This window comes from Patiria miniata, unplaced genomic scaffold, assembly GCF_015706575.1.
Source record: "Patiria miniata isolate m_02_andy unplaced genomic scaffold, ASM1570657v1 HiC_scaffold_3, whole genome shotgun sequence".
NCBI classification, from domain to species: Eukaryota; Metazoa; Echinodermata; class Asteroidea; order Valvatida; family Asterinidae; genus Patiria; species Patiria miniata.
This window is the reverse complement of record NW_024037069.1, coordinates 2,026,680-2,041,867: the sequence shown is the minus strand read 5'-3', so window position 1 is coordinate 2,041,867 and position 15,188 is coordinate 2,026,680. Positions and strand designations below refer to the sequence as shown.

The window sequence follows — 15,188 nt, the reverse complement described above, 5'->3', positions numbered from 1 at the left end:
AATTCGCTGACCCCCCACCTTGTCGATTTTTCAGGATTTTGCATGGTCTTCTCATAAACGCACACTTAAATACAAGTTAATATTAAATACAAATTAATGATATTTGAATTGGATAAATATACAATTATAAATAATATTTAAATTGGATAAAAACACAATTATAGTGATTAGGAAAAGAATATATACACAAAAATAACGAAAGTAACCAACAAAAAAATTAAGAGTGAGAAAGCACGGGAGACATTTCAAAAAGCTGGGGGCTGTAAAGACTGCCCTTTTCTATTCAAGTGCCCGTTTTCACCAGCGTTTACCCCCCCCCCCCCCATATTTGTTGAGAGTGCCCGATTTGTTAATCAAGTGCACTTTGATCATCCCCATTGCCCCCCCCCTCCCCCCCCCCCCCTCCTCCAACTACCCGATTTACGCCACTGCCTAAATTGGAAACAATCACTATTACACCGAAGTTCATCGCAGGCGCACGACCATAAGTGTCCTCTATCACCGCTGGTGGCGTGGTTTTACGTTGACAATCTGTACCTTCATGTCTATTGTACCAGACTTTTACCGTACACGGCCTCGATGATAAACAATGGAATGGACAGCAACATCATTCCGCTGTACATGTAGAAAGTGATGGTAAAACTCCCCGTCCACTTAAAAATCAAACCTATAAAAGGAAAAGAAGTTATAGTCACTTCAAATAAAATATACAGTGAAATCTCGATAATTCAAACTCTGATAACTTTAACCAACTGTTTAAGTCAAACAAAGAACCCATTCCCTTTAGTAGTTTAACAATGATATACAACCCTGCTTAACTCAAAACTTTGCTTAGGTCAAAATTTTGAACCTGTTTCCTTGAGGTCTGACTTATCAAGATTTCAATGTAATTCACAACTATTTAAACTAGCGGCATTAACGAAAGTCGGGTTTTTAGAGACTACAACCGGAACATGCTTTTCAATATTTTGTCCCCTTTTGAAATACGCGACATGAGCCGAGAAGCGTGGTATTGGTATGTAGGATTCAAAACTATTGCAATACAAAATACAGCAAACCTGCTATCAATGCACCGAGCATGCCAGCGACGCCTTTGAACAATCCCAGCCAGCCCAGTACACTAACCAACCGGTCATCGGTCGCTAAGAACCGCATCATGACGTCAACCGCTTGGACCACCGTCCCGTAACCGACACCAATAAGACCCGAAACGGCCAACTGCCAGAGAAACGCTCCTGTGAGAGCGTCTGCCAGAAATGATACACTCATGAGGGCTGCGCCGAGACACGCCCAGAATGTCACGGACAGTTTGGCGCCAACCTGCTGCAGGAAGGGCGCCACCAACCTGCCGATGACGTTGCCCACCCCAAAAGCTGTGGGCAGAAACGATGCCTGTGTGTGGTTCAGGCCACTTAACTGACCGTGCGACACCATGTACATCACGAAAGCATTGTAGACAAAAGTGACTGCAAACCTGCCAAAAGCCAGGAGGATGAACCGCACGTCAGCTAGCACTCGGAAGTCAATTGTCCTGATGAAGTGTCGGAAATACTTTCTTGCCGAACTTTTGTGAAGATCCGGGCTCGGATGATGTCTCTTCTCTGAGGTGCTGGTTTCGTCCCCGGCTGGATAAGATCCTTCCTCCTGGCTACTTTCGCCCTCACGGTCACTATTTGCAACCTTTTGGTATTGTTCAGTATCCGACGGAGACGAAGACGGATCCCGTCGCACTAACATACCAAACGCCACAAGATGGAACGAGATACCACCCAGCAATAGCATAGTTCCTCTCCAGCCGTAGGTGTCCAGGAGAATCTGAGTGACAGGGGCATAGACTATCACACCAATGGGAGTGCCCATCATCGATAGGCCAATGGCTAACGGATATCTCTCCTTGAAGTATGGGGCCAACACGACAAAACTGTTGATGAATAGGAACGCAGACCCTAGACCTGCGAAATGAATATCAGAAAATGAGAAGTTTAGAAATACAACTGCAATCTCAGCCAAAATGGTTGGGACACGTGATAATAAGCATATCCCCTCTCCGCCCCCCCCCCAACTCCCCGGGCAATATTGTTACCTGCAGCTGGAGCACAGACCTCGCGATGAGAGGCAGCACTGACCGGGCCGAGGGAGGGAGAAAGGGAGGGGGAAGCGAGATTTGGCCGGGATTTTGGTTGTTTTGCAGTGCAGTCCTGAATACAAATACAAATAGGAAAGCCCGATTCTTTCCTGCGGAGAGGTGGAATTACATTTCTTATAATAGGGAGATCCTATTTTGATATCAATCTGAGAGCTAAAAGGAATTTGTGAACGGCAGTGTCGGGCATCATAGGAAACTGTTTATGATTTAGAGCAAAGTGTTTTCATTGTCATTTTTTTGTTGCACCGTTACAGAAAATTGGGATCATGACAGCTACTTCTCGTGGTTATCCTGTTAAGAGGAGAGTTCTCGCTAAGAAGATTTCTCTGTCAACCTGGAAAACTGTTACCACACGCACGAACGAACGAACACAAGATAATACATTGAGACGGCCAGCTTGTCGCGACAGTTTAGCGTGAACTCGTTATTGAAAGGTGAATGACCATAGTTAAAATGTACACTTTTGTCCAATTTTTGTGTACGGTTATACAGGGCGAGTCAAACAAAGCGAAACCCAAATGTAGGGACTATTGTATTAGTGAAGTTCTGCATGTAGCACTTTCAGAATCTAAGATATCATAAAGCCCAATTCATCAGCTTTCTTTTTGTACAAGAATTATTTAAATCACTCATAGTTTTCAAGTTACGGTTTTAAACACAACCACTGTTTTAAAGTTCTGTCCATGGATCATAAGAAGGTAAGTGTTCTTTCAGCAAAACGAAAACGAATCACATAGGGATGTGTGTGAACTGTTTTCGTTTTGCTGAAAGAACGCACACCTTTTTTTGTGATCCGTGGACAGAACTTAAAAACGGTGGTTGTGTTTAAATTTCAGCACCCAGACTACAAGCAGTCTTAAACAGAGTGATTAAAACCCCCAAAGCACACATTTATTCCCTTAATATAGGATAGCAAAAATAAATTAACGCTTTAAGATATTAAATGTGCACCACATAAAGTACACTCGACTGAATGCCCATAACTCTTTACCTGTGAGTCCAACTATGAAAAAGGTCGTTGCGAAAATGTTATGTGATATCGAGGTCAGGATAAATCCCAGGCCAAGAAGAATTCCACCAAATATCATCACGGGACGGCTGCCAAACAGACGAGAGAGGGCGCCAACAACTGGCCCTGTGAGGGCAAAGAGCACACATTTATTCACGGTTGGTGTGGTGAACATGAATTAATATATAAAGAGTGTGGGTATGTCGATTAGCGAGCTATACTTGGAAGGCCTAAATGCAGTGGGAGGAAAAGCAGCTACAGGGTGAGTCAAAAAGCGGAACCCAAACCCGAACAAAATGTCTTTCATATTTAAAAAAAAAAAAAATATGTAGCACCAAAAATGACTGGAAAGCCAATTTCATAAACTACTTTTAGACATTGCCTACATGGTGCCAGATGTAATAATCAACAAAAAAAATGATAATTTGACCAGCTATAGTATATCTGAGCCACATTCGTATCCCGTACGCGTACGTATCCCGTACGCGGTCCCTAAATAATGGTGTATCCGCACACATAAGTTACAACACCAACAACAACGAAATGAAACAAAAATTAGCATTCATTAAGTAATAAAACATACCGGTACAGTTCTTCATAACGTTGGACCAGACTGCAATCCAGCCGATGAGCCACAACTCGCTGTCGAGGTCGCTGGTCATGGGCATGAGCAGGACGCCCAGGGCACTGAGGTTACCCATGATGACAACCATACTGAGGAACACGACCGCCACCATGACCCATCCCCACTTGTCGTGGTCGTGCTGATGAACGTGCTGACTACCACGTGAAGCCATAGAAATGGACTTGATGCAGCTTGACATACAGAACTGTCGAAATCTGTCTAACATGAAAAAAAATGAAAAAAGTAAAACTGCTGCAAACTGCTTACTGACTGGATGGACCTGAAATATATAAATCTTAAAATTAATGTGGCCTGACGTTGCGAACTTAGCAAGTTCTTCTTCAGAGGCTAAAACAGAAATGACAGAGGTACATGTACATACATTAACAAGGGGGTGCACACAAACATGCAGGGATGAAAGAAGAAACACAAAAGGAGGATTAGGTGGGAAAGGTGTGGAAAGATGCAGGGGAGGGTGAATGAGAGAACAAAGAAACAAAGGGAGATGGCAAACCACAAGGGGTCTTGTGTAAACAGGGGAGGGACCAGAAAGGGAGGGATCAAAGGTCACAGGGAGTGGGAACGGACAAAAGAGTGTGAGAGTGAATGGACGATGTGGGGGGGGGGGAACAGTATTGAGGTGGAGAGGGATGAAAGATGGGGGAAGATGGGTAAACACAAACAAGGAAGACCAGATGGATTATCTGTAATAGAAGACAATGGAGGAAGAAAAGGATTAATCATTTCCAAGTTGGATGTTGAGACCATGTGGTTGAATAGTTCGAAGACGATTCATCCACACTTTCTCTCTGCTGAGGCGAACTGAGTCCTTGCGATGGCCAAGAGATTCAATGCCCTGCAAAATCATATCAGAAATGGAGTGGTTAGGCAGGTTGAAGTGATGACCAACAGGGGTGTCTAGTTTCTTGGTGTTGACCGTTGACCGGTGGGCATAGAAACGCTTCTTGAGCGTATTCTTAGTCTCACCTACATACTGCACTCCACAGACCCTGCAAGATATGAGATATATGACATTAGAGGTGTTACAAGTGATGTTACCAATGGTTCTGTGGGTAGTGACAGAAGAGTGGCCAGAAAAGGAGTCAGACTCCTGGATATGAATCTGGCCGACAACACATCTGGAACTGCACTTGAAAGTACCATGCTGGGTGGGAGGGGATGCATCTAAAGAAGGGACTTCAGCTCGAACAATCAAGTCCCGTAGATTTCGAGGACGCCTGTAAGCCAATGTGGGGCCGTTGGGGATGGCGCGGGCAAGGCGATCTGAAGTATGGAGGATATGATGATTGTCATTAGTCATTAGTGATTTTGCGAAGGGGAGGGAGATTGGGGCCTGTCTAAAGTAGGCTACCTATCTCTCACGGATGCAACTTTCCCGCCCTTGACCGCCGGTATAGATCTCCTGTGCAAAGAAATTACGTCCTTACAATATGCCTGAGCAGAAAATTGTATTTGTATTTTCTTTATCGGAACACTTTAAAAGTTGAACACAGAAATTGACTGGAGCAGGGTTTGAACCTGCGACCTCCGGATTACCATTCTGGTGCTTTTACCAACTGAGCTATCCAGCCCTATGTTGGCGGGTCCCCAATCAGTCAATATCTGTGTTCTTGTGGCACTAGTCAGAAGCCATAAACCAGTATGCCATACAGCCAGGCCCGGATTACCTAATAGGCACTGTACCTAGGGCCTACGAAAAATTCGCGGGCCTACGAAAATGCCGCAGAGAGGCCTACCCAGACCACACCCATACACGCGCACAGAAAAGTTTTTTTTATAAACTTCTAGGGTCTCTCTCAGAATTTTTGATTTCACCACACCTGACGCACGGTGCCAACCAATTGACGCACGGTGCCAACAATGGGCTTCGATCGGTGGTGGCCGGGGGGGGGGACATGATCATTCCCCCTAGCTATTTTCGTCCCTGAACAAATGATTGTGGCCTGTATTTTCAGTCTGTAGGTCAGAACAGCTGATTCAATGACTCCAAACTCTAAAATGATGTTTAACTGAGGATCTTTTGCTAGAACTTTATCAGCCAAAACTTGCCTCAGATCACACCACAGAGCGTCTACCATATATTTTTTCCCTTAAGCGGGCCAATAGCTAGGGGGGAGTAGGGCCTACGGAACACCTGTGCCTAGGGCCTACGAAACACTTAATCCGGTCCTGCATATACAGCTAGCCAGAAATCAGGATTCCCAAAATCACGATACATATCTGGTGAATAGCAAACGGGGATCACTGGGAGAGGGTACGGTTGTTATTATTAATTTTAACATGAACCACACAGGAGCTTCACACTTCATCGATTTCGCCTTGCTTCTTCAGTGTTTACATTCTTAGAGTTTATAGGCACTCTCCTGAAGACGGTCAGAGCATACTGACCGGAACGTCGAGTTTATACCTCTGGTTCTTTTCAGAACCAATTTCAGGACCAATTTCTTTAACTTGTAGCTATTGAAGTAAATGATCAATTGAGTTTATACTTTGCAATATGATAGATTATAGGGAATAGTCATTCAATTTTGTAGGTGGGTGGGTGGGGGGTCTACCCGATGCTCCCCAATACCTATGTTAAGGCCCGTCGCCAGCCCTGAGCGTCGGGGGGGGGGGGGGGGATACTACCAAGTAAGGGGCCCACTGCCATACAAATACAAAAATACACGTGTGTGGTTTTTGCCGTTGGAGGCCATGGAGGCCCGGCCCCAACACCCCCCCCCCCTCCCTTGGCGACGGGCCTGCCTATGTTCCCCAGTACCGATGTTCCACAAAATACTTAGGAATAGGGTTAGAGTAATTTTCGAAATAAAATGACATAAAGTTACAAAATATATATATAATATCATAAAAGTAACAGAATAAATGCAAACGGTCAAGGTTCCTGGTCAGCTCTTAATTAGCTCAGACTGATTGTCCTCATGACTTCCGCACCTCCTTTATTCACTGTGGAAATTGATGCCCATTTCGTTCACAAAATGGCAAATTTCTCTCTTAATAGAAAATACACACACACAAAACACACACCCGTTTGTTTATGGTGTAAACCGAGGATTGTTGTATGTTCCTCTTCCCTTTTCCGTTGTTTATAACTTTTTCGAAACAGCTCTCATTGGTTTTGTACACGTTTCTAATCGATCAACGATGATGTTGCAAGTGCGTGTCTTCGATTTACACCATAAACAAACGCTAGAGATATTCGCGTTTGTTGAGTTACAAACGCAGAGTGATAGGGCAGACAACTATAGACGCTGCCCAGTAAAAATGTGCATAGTTTTGGCAGAAAAGAAAACAGATCACGAAATGTAACCTTTAGTTTCAAGTATGACCGTTTGGTTTCTTATGAAAAAAAATTGCATCTTTTGGGGTACGATACATTTCATTAGGCATATACGTTTGTGACCTACTAAGGCAAAATGAGGAATGCCCCCCAGACACGGGCGTCGCCAGGATTTTTTCTAGAGGGGGGGCAAAAAAATGTTTTGCCAAAAAATGCTTGTATTTCTCAGCACATTCTCGATTTATCAGTTTTAGAGGGGGGCAGGGACATTTTGCCCCCCCCCCCCTCATTAAATTTACACCACTTTGTCTTCGCGCTTTTTTTTTTTTTTGCTTTTCTGGGGGGGGGGGGGGGGCAAGTGCCCCCCTTGCCCCCCCCCCCTTTTTATCCACTTTTTGGGTTTTTTTTTTCCACCAAAAATGCATAGTATGAATCATGGATACCTTGTGTACTCAAACATTCAAAAACGAACAATGTAAATTTTTTTGACATTATTTTTCTAGTATATCCGACTTTAGGCGTCGGTTACTCAAAAAAATGGTCTGGGGAAATTCGGCAGGACACTGTTGACGCTCCTGCAGCGTATCTTAATTACGATAAAGAAATAAATTTGGTCTCATTGGAAAGCCAATAATTTGCGCTTTAACATCACGTTTGTAACATGAACAGTCGAAGGTGGGGGATATTCCTCATTATGCTATGGCAAAAAGCTGAAAATATTAACTACAATAATAAACACCTATCCTAGCCTTTTCAGGCTAAGCTTTAAGTAAATCAACTGGTAACTGGACCATACAAATGACGTCTATCCTCCCCAAGGGGCGTGTCTCAAAAAGCAGATTTAACATGTTGCCACATTCAAATTATGCAGGAGCTATACAATACCACCAACTTGATGCACTCACTGGTGTTTGAAATGAAATAATTACATTAATTAAACTAATGAAACAAATATTTACACAAAACTTACAGTATATACTGGCTTCTATTAAAGACCAGGAACACCGTCAAGGGGGTACAGGTGTAAATACGCTGGCTATTGCAGCCTCTTGAGAAGCAGACTATAGTATATACTTTTCTCTTAAACACCGCCCAACAGAATCAAAAGTGTGTGAATACTTCAGCACGCCAGCATTGAATGCAAATTACAACCCTAGAAATGTCCTCGCCATATACCACACATATGTGTTAACAAAAGAAGACCACACCTAGATTTGCATAAAATGTACATAAAAGGTAATTGGGGCAAAGCCATTAACCCAATTACAGTAGGAAATACTAAACGAACGTACACTTGGCGTAAAATATCACCCCAACCTCGTCCCCAGGGTGGCGAGCAGTACGCGCCCACCACTACCTGCTCTCTCAGCCTGGTATTGGATCATTTGCATGTGCAAGATTTTTGAACACGTATGCAAATGGGGAATAGTCTGGTGCCTGCATGTGCGTTACGTTAGTGTTTGTTTGTGTATGCGGTGTCTGGGGTAAAACAGGGTCAATTCGTCGCAGCGCGAGCGTGGCGTGAGTTACGAAAACACGATTTATTTAATCAAACTGTTACGATCTTATCGAGACAACATTAATATGAACAAATTGGATAGGAAATGAGTATTTTCGAGAAGGCATGGACGAATGATCGCGAAAACACGTACTGCACGTTGTGAATAACAACACCAAGTACACGATACAAATCCATTACTAGCCAATTGCGGTATCGAATCAGGATACAGGAAAGAAAGTTGACTAACTGATCTTCAACAACGGTACTCCATTCATTTATGATTCAAAGTAAGTATTCCCTTATTGACTTTAAATCGCTTATAATTAGATACTTGATGACGTCATCGCTTATAATTTGATACTTGATGACGTCATCGCTTATAATTTGATACTTGATGACGTCATGGTGACGTCGGAAAAAAATTATAACATCTTCGAACCGAGGTCCAAGTTCGTACCAGGTTTTATGATCACCACGGCAACCGTTTGGAAGAAATCTTGGTTTGTTTTGATTTGAGGCTCATTTTATATATTTTTAATTCATCTGACTTTGACCTTCCGGTAACCCCGGAAGGAAAGGTCAAACGACTTTGAATCCGGTAATCAAAAATGTTCATCAAGGTATGGTCTATCGGATCGCAAAGTATGAACGTTATAGTTCAGTCTGTTCATGAGAAGTTATAAAGGGGAACAAATGTAATACTTTGAACAAAAATCGATTGCAATTTGATACCTGATGACGTCATCATAACGTCAGAGTAATATGCGCACGGGGTCATGCAGGTCTGATATAGGCTCCATGGAAAAGTCTTAGGTTTATGAAAAGTCGTGCGGAGTGGTTGTTGGGGGGGAGGAAGAAAGAAGACATTATTTAACCATTTCAAAAAGATGACCCTGTCGTACCAGTCAAGTACACGAAGTTGTATATTATATAAATACATACCTTTGAGTTGGGATTAAAGCCAATTTTTAAACAAAATGAATGACCTTTTTGTGAGCTTGACAACGCGGTCGAGGTCGGCAGGCAGTACGTCCGTTTTCTCGTTCATTCAATCGCAGCATTCACAATACACTAGATTTCACAAAAGGTGAAATTGTGACTAGCTTTTATATTTAGCTTGTGTCACAGTGGTGGGTTACCAACTGAACCGGGACTGGGTGAACCCACTTGTGTAACAGCACACATGACGTATAGTATAGACTTTGACCAGAGTAAATTTTGTTCTCAAATCGATAGTCACTGAGGCAACCTGAAGTTATTGACGGTTATTAATTTGTATGTCACCCATGCAGCTGTCTCGCATCTACTCATTATCGATCGTTAAAGGATCCATGAAATGAATTTCTCTTTTTAACACATTTTGGGCAACTTTCTACTCCTCTTAACCCTCCGACGCAGAAAGCCCATTTAGTAACACACTTACAGTAAGGGGTCCCACGGGGACCCAAATATTTAGCGCCACGGTTTGAGGCTACACAACACTGTATCCACATGAACACAATCTTGCCATGTCTGTAGACTAAGGAGGTGTATTTGTATACATAGTCTGTGGTCAAGCCGTGCACTGTCTACTCGCAAGTGACCTTGTTTGTGCACGTGTATATGGTGGGTCCCCGGGTGGGCAGAAATTGCGTCGGAGTTGTTTTGTGCGCGTGCATATGGTGGGTCCCCGGATGGGCAGAAATTGCGCCGGTCCTTAGCCCAGGTTGTCATGCTCAGATATGCCTGACCCGGGGTCACACACTAAAGGTGACTGCATATATCCGTAGAGGGTGTCTCTTGCTAGGATTAGATGGAAGATCACCAGAATTGGTTTGAAATTTTTTTTTTTAATTAAGGTAATTAACCAAATTGGGTCCCCAAAAGGGCTAGATTCTGCGCCGGAGGGTTAAAATGTATGGAAACAATGACCGCCTTTATTGGGTTAGTTTTATTAAAAGGTGCACTTTTTAAACAATCATTTAAAACATTTTCCATGCTTTCCCGGACAACTGAGGGCGCTGTTTAAGTGATGTCATTTCAGGAATTAGACACTATTTTAGTTCGGGATTTTCTGTTCGAATTGGGAATTGCATTCGAATCGTAAATATGTTCGGTTTATAGAATCTCATTCAGTTTGGGGAAGTGCATTCGGCCGGTAAAAATACACGTTATATGTTTCGAAATACGTTCCGTTTTAAAAATGCATTGGATTTGTAAAGATGCACGTACGATTTATTAAAATGCATTGATCCCTTTTGGAACATGCATTCCGTTTATCAGAACACATGTAAGATATATAAGAAAAAAAAATCGGTTTTGAAGAATACATAAATTCCATTGTTCAGTATATTTGTTTCAATCGTTTGATTTTAATGAAACGGGGTATCAACAAAGCACATAAACATTGCCTTACCTCCATTAGCAACCGGATGGGCAGGTTTCACAACTTGAGTTTTATTCAACATAAAACAATGGGCGACTTGTGAGAAAGCGTCTACAGCGCAGCCAGGACGCGGTCGTCCTCGTCCACAAATTTAGCCAAGCGCCATCGATCCGATCTTTGAGATTGCACAGATATCAGCTCGCACATCACGGCCAGTTTTACCAAACCTAAATATTTCTGCATGGACGCCGCCATGTACGCAAGTACATGTACTCTGATCAGCAGAGATAGTAACATGTGCGCTTGATCGAGTGAACGTTTTTACAACTCCGTCACGGTGCATGGGCCATGCATTCTGCAGTACCGAAGCATTGTCAATGTTGGGTTCAAAGACGCGCGTATACATGTACGTGATTGAACTCAAAATGCATCACTGACAAGGCTCCGATCGATAATACCCGGGGACAAAACTTTTATTACCCCAAACTTTGAAAGCGCCGGTATCTCTTGACCCGGATCGAGCATATTATGGTATTTGCCCCGATTTAGGACCGACCCGAAGCTACTCCCGGACCACCGACCCGATAATACTACAGACCGTCCGACCCTGAGAACCTGAAAGTAAAAAGGTCACGCGGCAAGTTTCCGGAACCCTCGCGCGGCCCGCACTTGGGCATTTTACACTGGGTAGGCTAAATATTTTTTTTTTTTTTAAACATGTTTAGCATGCTGCTTTTTTGAGAAAAAAAGGAAGAAGGAGGCCCCTTTTCCCACCAAAATGCCGCCCGACCGGGCTATTTTTCAAGATGGCCGCCTGTTTTTTTTTCTAAATGGCTGCCACTTGGACTCAGGAAATGACATCAGCTTTATATCTATCACTTTGTCGGGGTTTTTTTTCGATTAAGAAAAACCCTTAAAAAAACCCATCTTGGTCTCCTATTTAACTTTCCGTTTTGAAGATGCACCTGATCCAGGGTGAGAGAGCAGGCAGTGGTGGGCGCGTACTGCATGATCGACACCCTGGAGACGACGTTGAGTCTGCACCTATAGACGTTCGGAAGTGAGAGTTTAATTTTGGCACAATTTGATTTCTCTTTCACGTCAGGCGATTTATCGGTTTCCATCAATTGATATGCAACAACTTTATACAAAGGCCTTTTTTCAGGGGTATTTTTTTTGAATCAATTTACCAAAAAATATTGCAAATTCTAGAATGTTTGCACGTTAGTGTTCCTATTAAAGGATTCCGCAAGCGCGCCACCTGGGCTAAACCGCGGGAAGACAGCCTTCAATACTTTCGAATAGAGACCAGTAGGCCTATTCAGCGTTTGCAATATTTCAAATGAGCCATTTTGCCTTATAGCTTTGTGTTATGCACGACTTCCACGTTTCTGGCTGTTTGGAAATTCCTTTTGACAGGAGCACTGTGAATTGGTGAAATACACTTGCAATTGTGGCTTTACTGCATTCTAATGAGATACAAGTACATGTACTTGGAAAATTAAAATACAGCCTGCGGCCGGCTTCAGCCGCTGCAGCTGGCCAGCCATGTTAATTATCGCCGGTCGTAGCCACACTCTACAAACAGTGTACATAATTATTAAGGAATAATCAATGTGCCATTGGGAGGTATAGGTTTTCCTGGCTAATTTCCTGAAATGTTCATTCACTTCTGAAAATTGGTCATTTGTTTTTGTCTGAATTTGAATGCACGTCTTTAAGCCCATTACAATTCAACGAAAGTTCAATCGTTTTCATTGACGGTACATTCGGTTTTGAGAAACAGACGGCCAATTACGTTACCTGTGCATTCATTTATACGCAAGCACATCACCTTTTCTAAATTGATTTCAGGTACTGCAGCTAATTTGATTGGTGGTTAATGAAAAAGAAATCCCTATGGTGCCGATGCATTAAACTAAAAGTGAAATAGAATGGTGAATGTTTGAAATCGCCATCTAAAAAACGAAAAAGAATTCTTGTAAACGAATCGGAATGAACATAAACGAAAAGTGCTGCTCGATCACTTGATTGATTGAACTAAAATTGAATCAAATAATGCTCTGGTAGCGAAAACGAACCACGTATTCAGAGCGATTCTCAAATTCAGACGAAAATGAATGACCGATTTTCAGAACTCAATGAAAATTTTAGGAAATTGGTGGGGAAAACCTATATTAAACACTCTGTTTAAGACCGGTTGGAGTCTGGATTCTGATGGGTATATTGTAATTATCAGCATCTAGACTCCAACCAGTCTTAAACAGAATGTAATACCTATCAAGGACATATGCCTACCTAAATACCTTTTCTGTTTAAATTTTTTTTTTAAAAATCGGTCCACAAGAGTAAGTCAAAAATTATACATTTCCAACTATTTTGTTCAAGAAAACACCCCTCTAGCTATACAATGGTAAGGCCTTCTGGTAAACAACTCCTTGTATGGAGATTGGGAGGGGCGGGGGGGGGGGGGTTGGGGGTAGGATATCCTCCCCGTCCACTGTACTTATGACTATGATCACTAACTGATCTTCATAAGCAAGACTCCTGTATAACGTCTGATAAGTCTAGACAAATCGATATGCAAGTCGGGCCCCAACCAATCGGAGTCGACCTTACTAAACCGTGACGTCATTTCATTCCTAAATCAGGACTACATGGTTTGATTGGTCAATTCGAATTTGACATACAACAATGCTGTATTGTAATACAACAGCCGCCGGGCGCGATATCGGGTAACATGATACAGAGCAACCTCGACCCCAGGGTGTCGAGCAGTACGCGCCTATCACTACCTGCTCTCTCACCCTGGTAGTGCAAGATTTTTGAACACGTATGCAAATGAGGAATAGTCTGGTGCCTGCATGTGCGTTACATTATCGTTCGTTTTTGTATGCGGTGTCTGGGGTAAAAAAGTGTCAATTCGTCGCAGCGCGAGCACAGCGTGAGTTACGAAAACACGATTTATTTAATGAAACTGTTACGATCTTATCGAGACAACATGCAGTATCACATTTCATATTAATATGAACAAATTGGAACTGGAAAGGAATGTTTTTGAGAAGGCGTGGACGAATGATCGTGAAAACACGTACTGCACGTTGTGAATAACACCACCAAGTACACGATAAGCCAATTGCGATATCGAATCAGGATACAGGAAGAAAGTTTACTATCCAGGGTTTACTATTGGAAACCAGGTTGGAAATAAAGTAAGCTGGGGACGAGGTTGGATACAGAGCGGCTGACACATATTTTTGTATCCATTGTCTATGGCGGGCAACGGGTGATTGACCGAAGACCCGATATAGAAAGCGCTTGCTGATCAGTCAAAATCTAGGAGGTCAAGAGGCGGGGTCTTGCCTAATCACGGATTAACGACTCAGCCCAACTCCTGGTTAGTCGCGTGATAACGGCCTGTACTGGGGCAAATACTTCATCTATGACGACAAAAACTGCACAATACCATCTGTTATATCCTGAAGTTTTTATTTTTTTAAATAATTTGGAACAATTGTACCTTAAATAAGTAGGTTTACTTACAGTTTTATGAATATTTCCGTTTTAGATGTTGCGATTACGCGCCAACGGATATTAATGCCCGTTATCACGCGTCTAACCAATTAAGGCAAATACACTGAGTGCATTTTAGAGCTCGGAACAGTCGTTTATCCCGGTGTCTAGGATCCGTGGCCTAATTAATCAGCGAATATGTTCATATAGACCATGGCATTCGCCGTGGTCTATTTACAAAAACTACTAATTAAGCAGTTAGAATAGAAGAAAATGCACGCATATCTCCCTGAATGTCAAAGTGCGGCCCAATATGAAATTCAAAGTATAACTGTGTTAATATGCTTTGTTGAACCAAAATCAGAAGGGACAGGTGCAAGCAATTGACATTTATGCATATAGTTTCATTTATTTATACATTAAAGCATTCCACTGATCTGAAGGCAACTCAAGTTGCAGTGCCGTTACAACGGTACATGTTATTCACATTATTATCCGGTATTAACAGTAATTGAGTTACCGGTACTGTAAAATAAGCACACGTTATATCTGAACGATTTTAACCAACATTTCTTGCTTGGAGTCCGTATCCATGTGTTACTTGCATATGTTCAACATAATTTTACACCCAATTTCATGATAAAATTGTGTAGCGTCCACACAAATACTGGAAAATGTGCACCAAATAAAATGAAAAAAGAAACTCAATATTATTTTCATACAATTTA

At 42.4% G+C, this 15,188-nt stretch overlaps 1 protein-coding gene and 1 non-coding gene across 2 annotated transcripts; both read right to left on the bottom strand.

Moving 5' to 3' along the window:
• Positions 1-71: 71 nt before the first annotated feature.
• Positions 72-8,084, bottom strand: LOC119738072 (monocarboxylate transporter 3-like). Its single transcript, XM_038212799.1, has 5 exons — positions 8,052-8,084; positions 3,739-3,999; positions 3,138-3,281; positions 1,059-1,952; positions 72-667 (listed from the first exon to the last, which is right to left on the bottom strand). The coding sequence occupies exons 2-5, from the start codon at positions 3,977-3,979 to the stop codon at positions 546-548; spliced, it is 1,401 nt and encodes a 466-aa protein (XP_038068727.1). The 5' UTR covers positions 3,980-3,999; positions 8,052-8,084; the 3' UTR covers positions 72-545.
• On the bottom strand, positions 5,299-5,372 carry Trnat-ggu. The gene has a single exon. It is a non-coding gene; the product is annotated as a tRNA-Thr (tRNA).
• Positions 8,085-15,188: the final 7,104 nt, after the last annotated feature.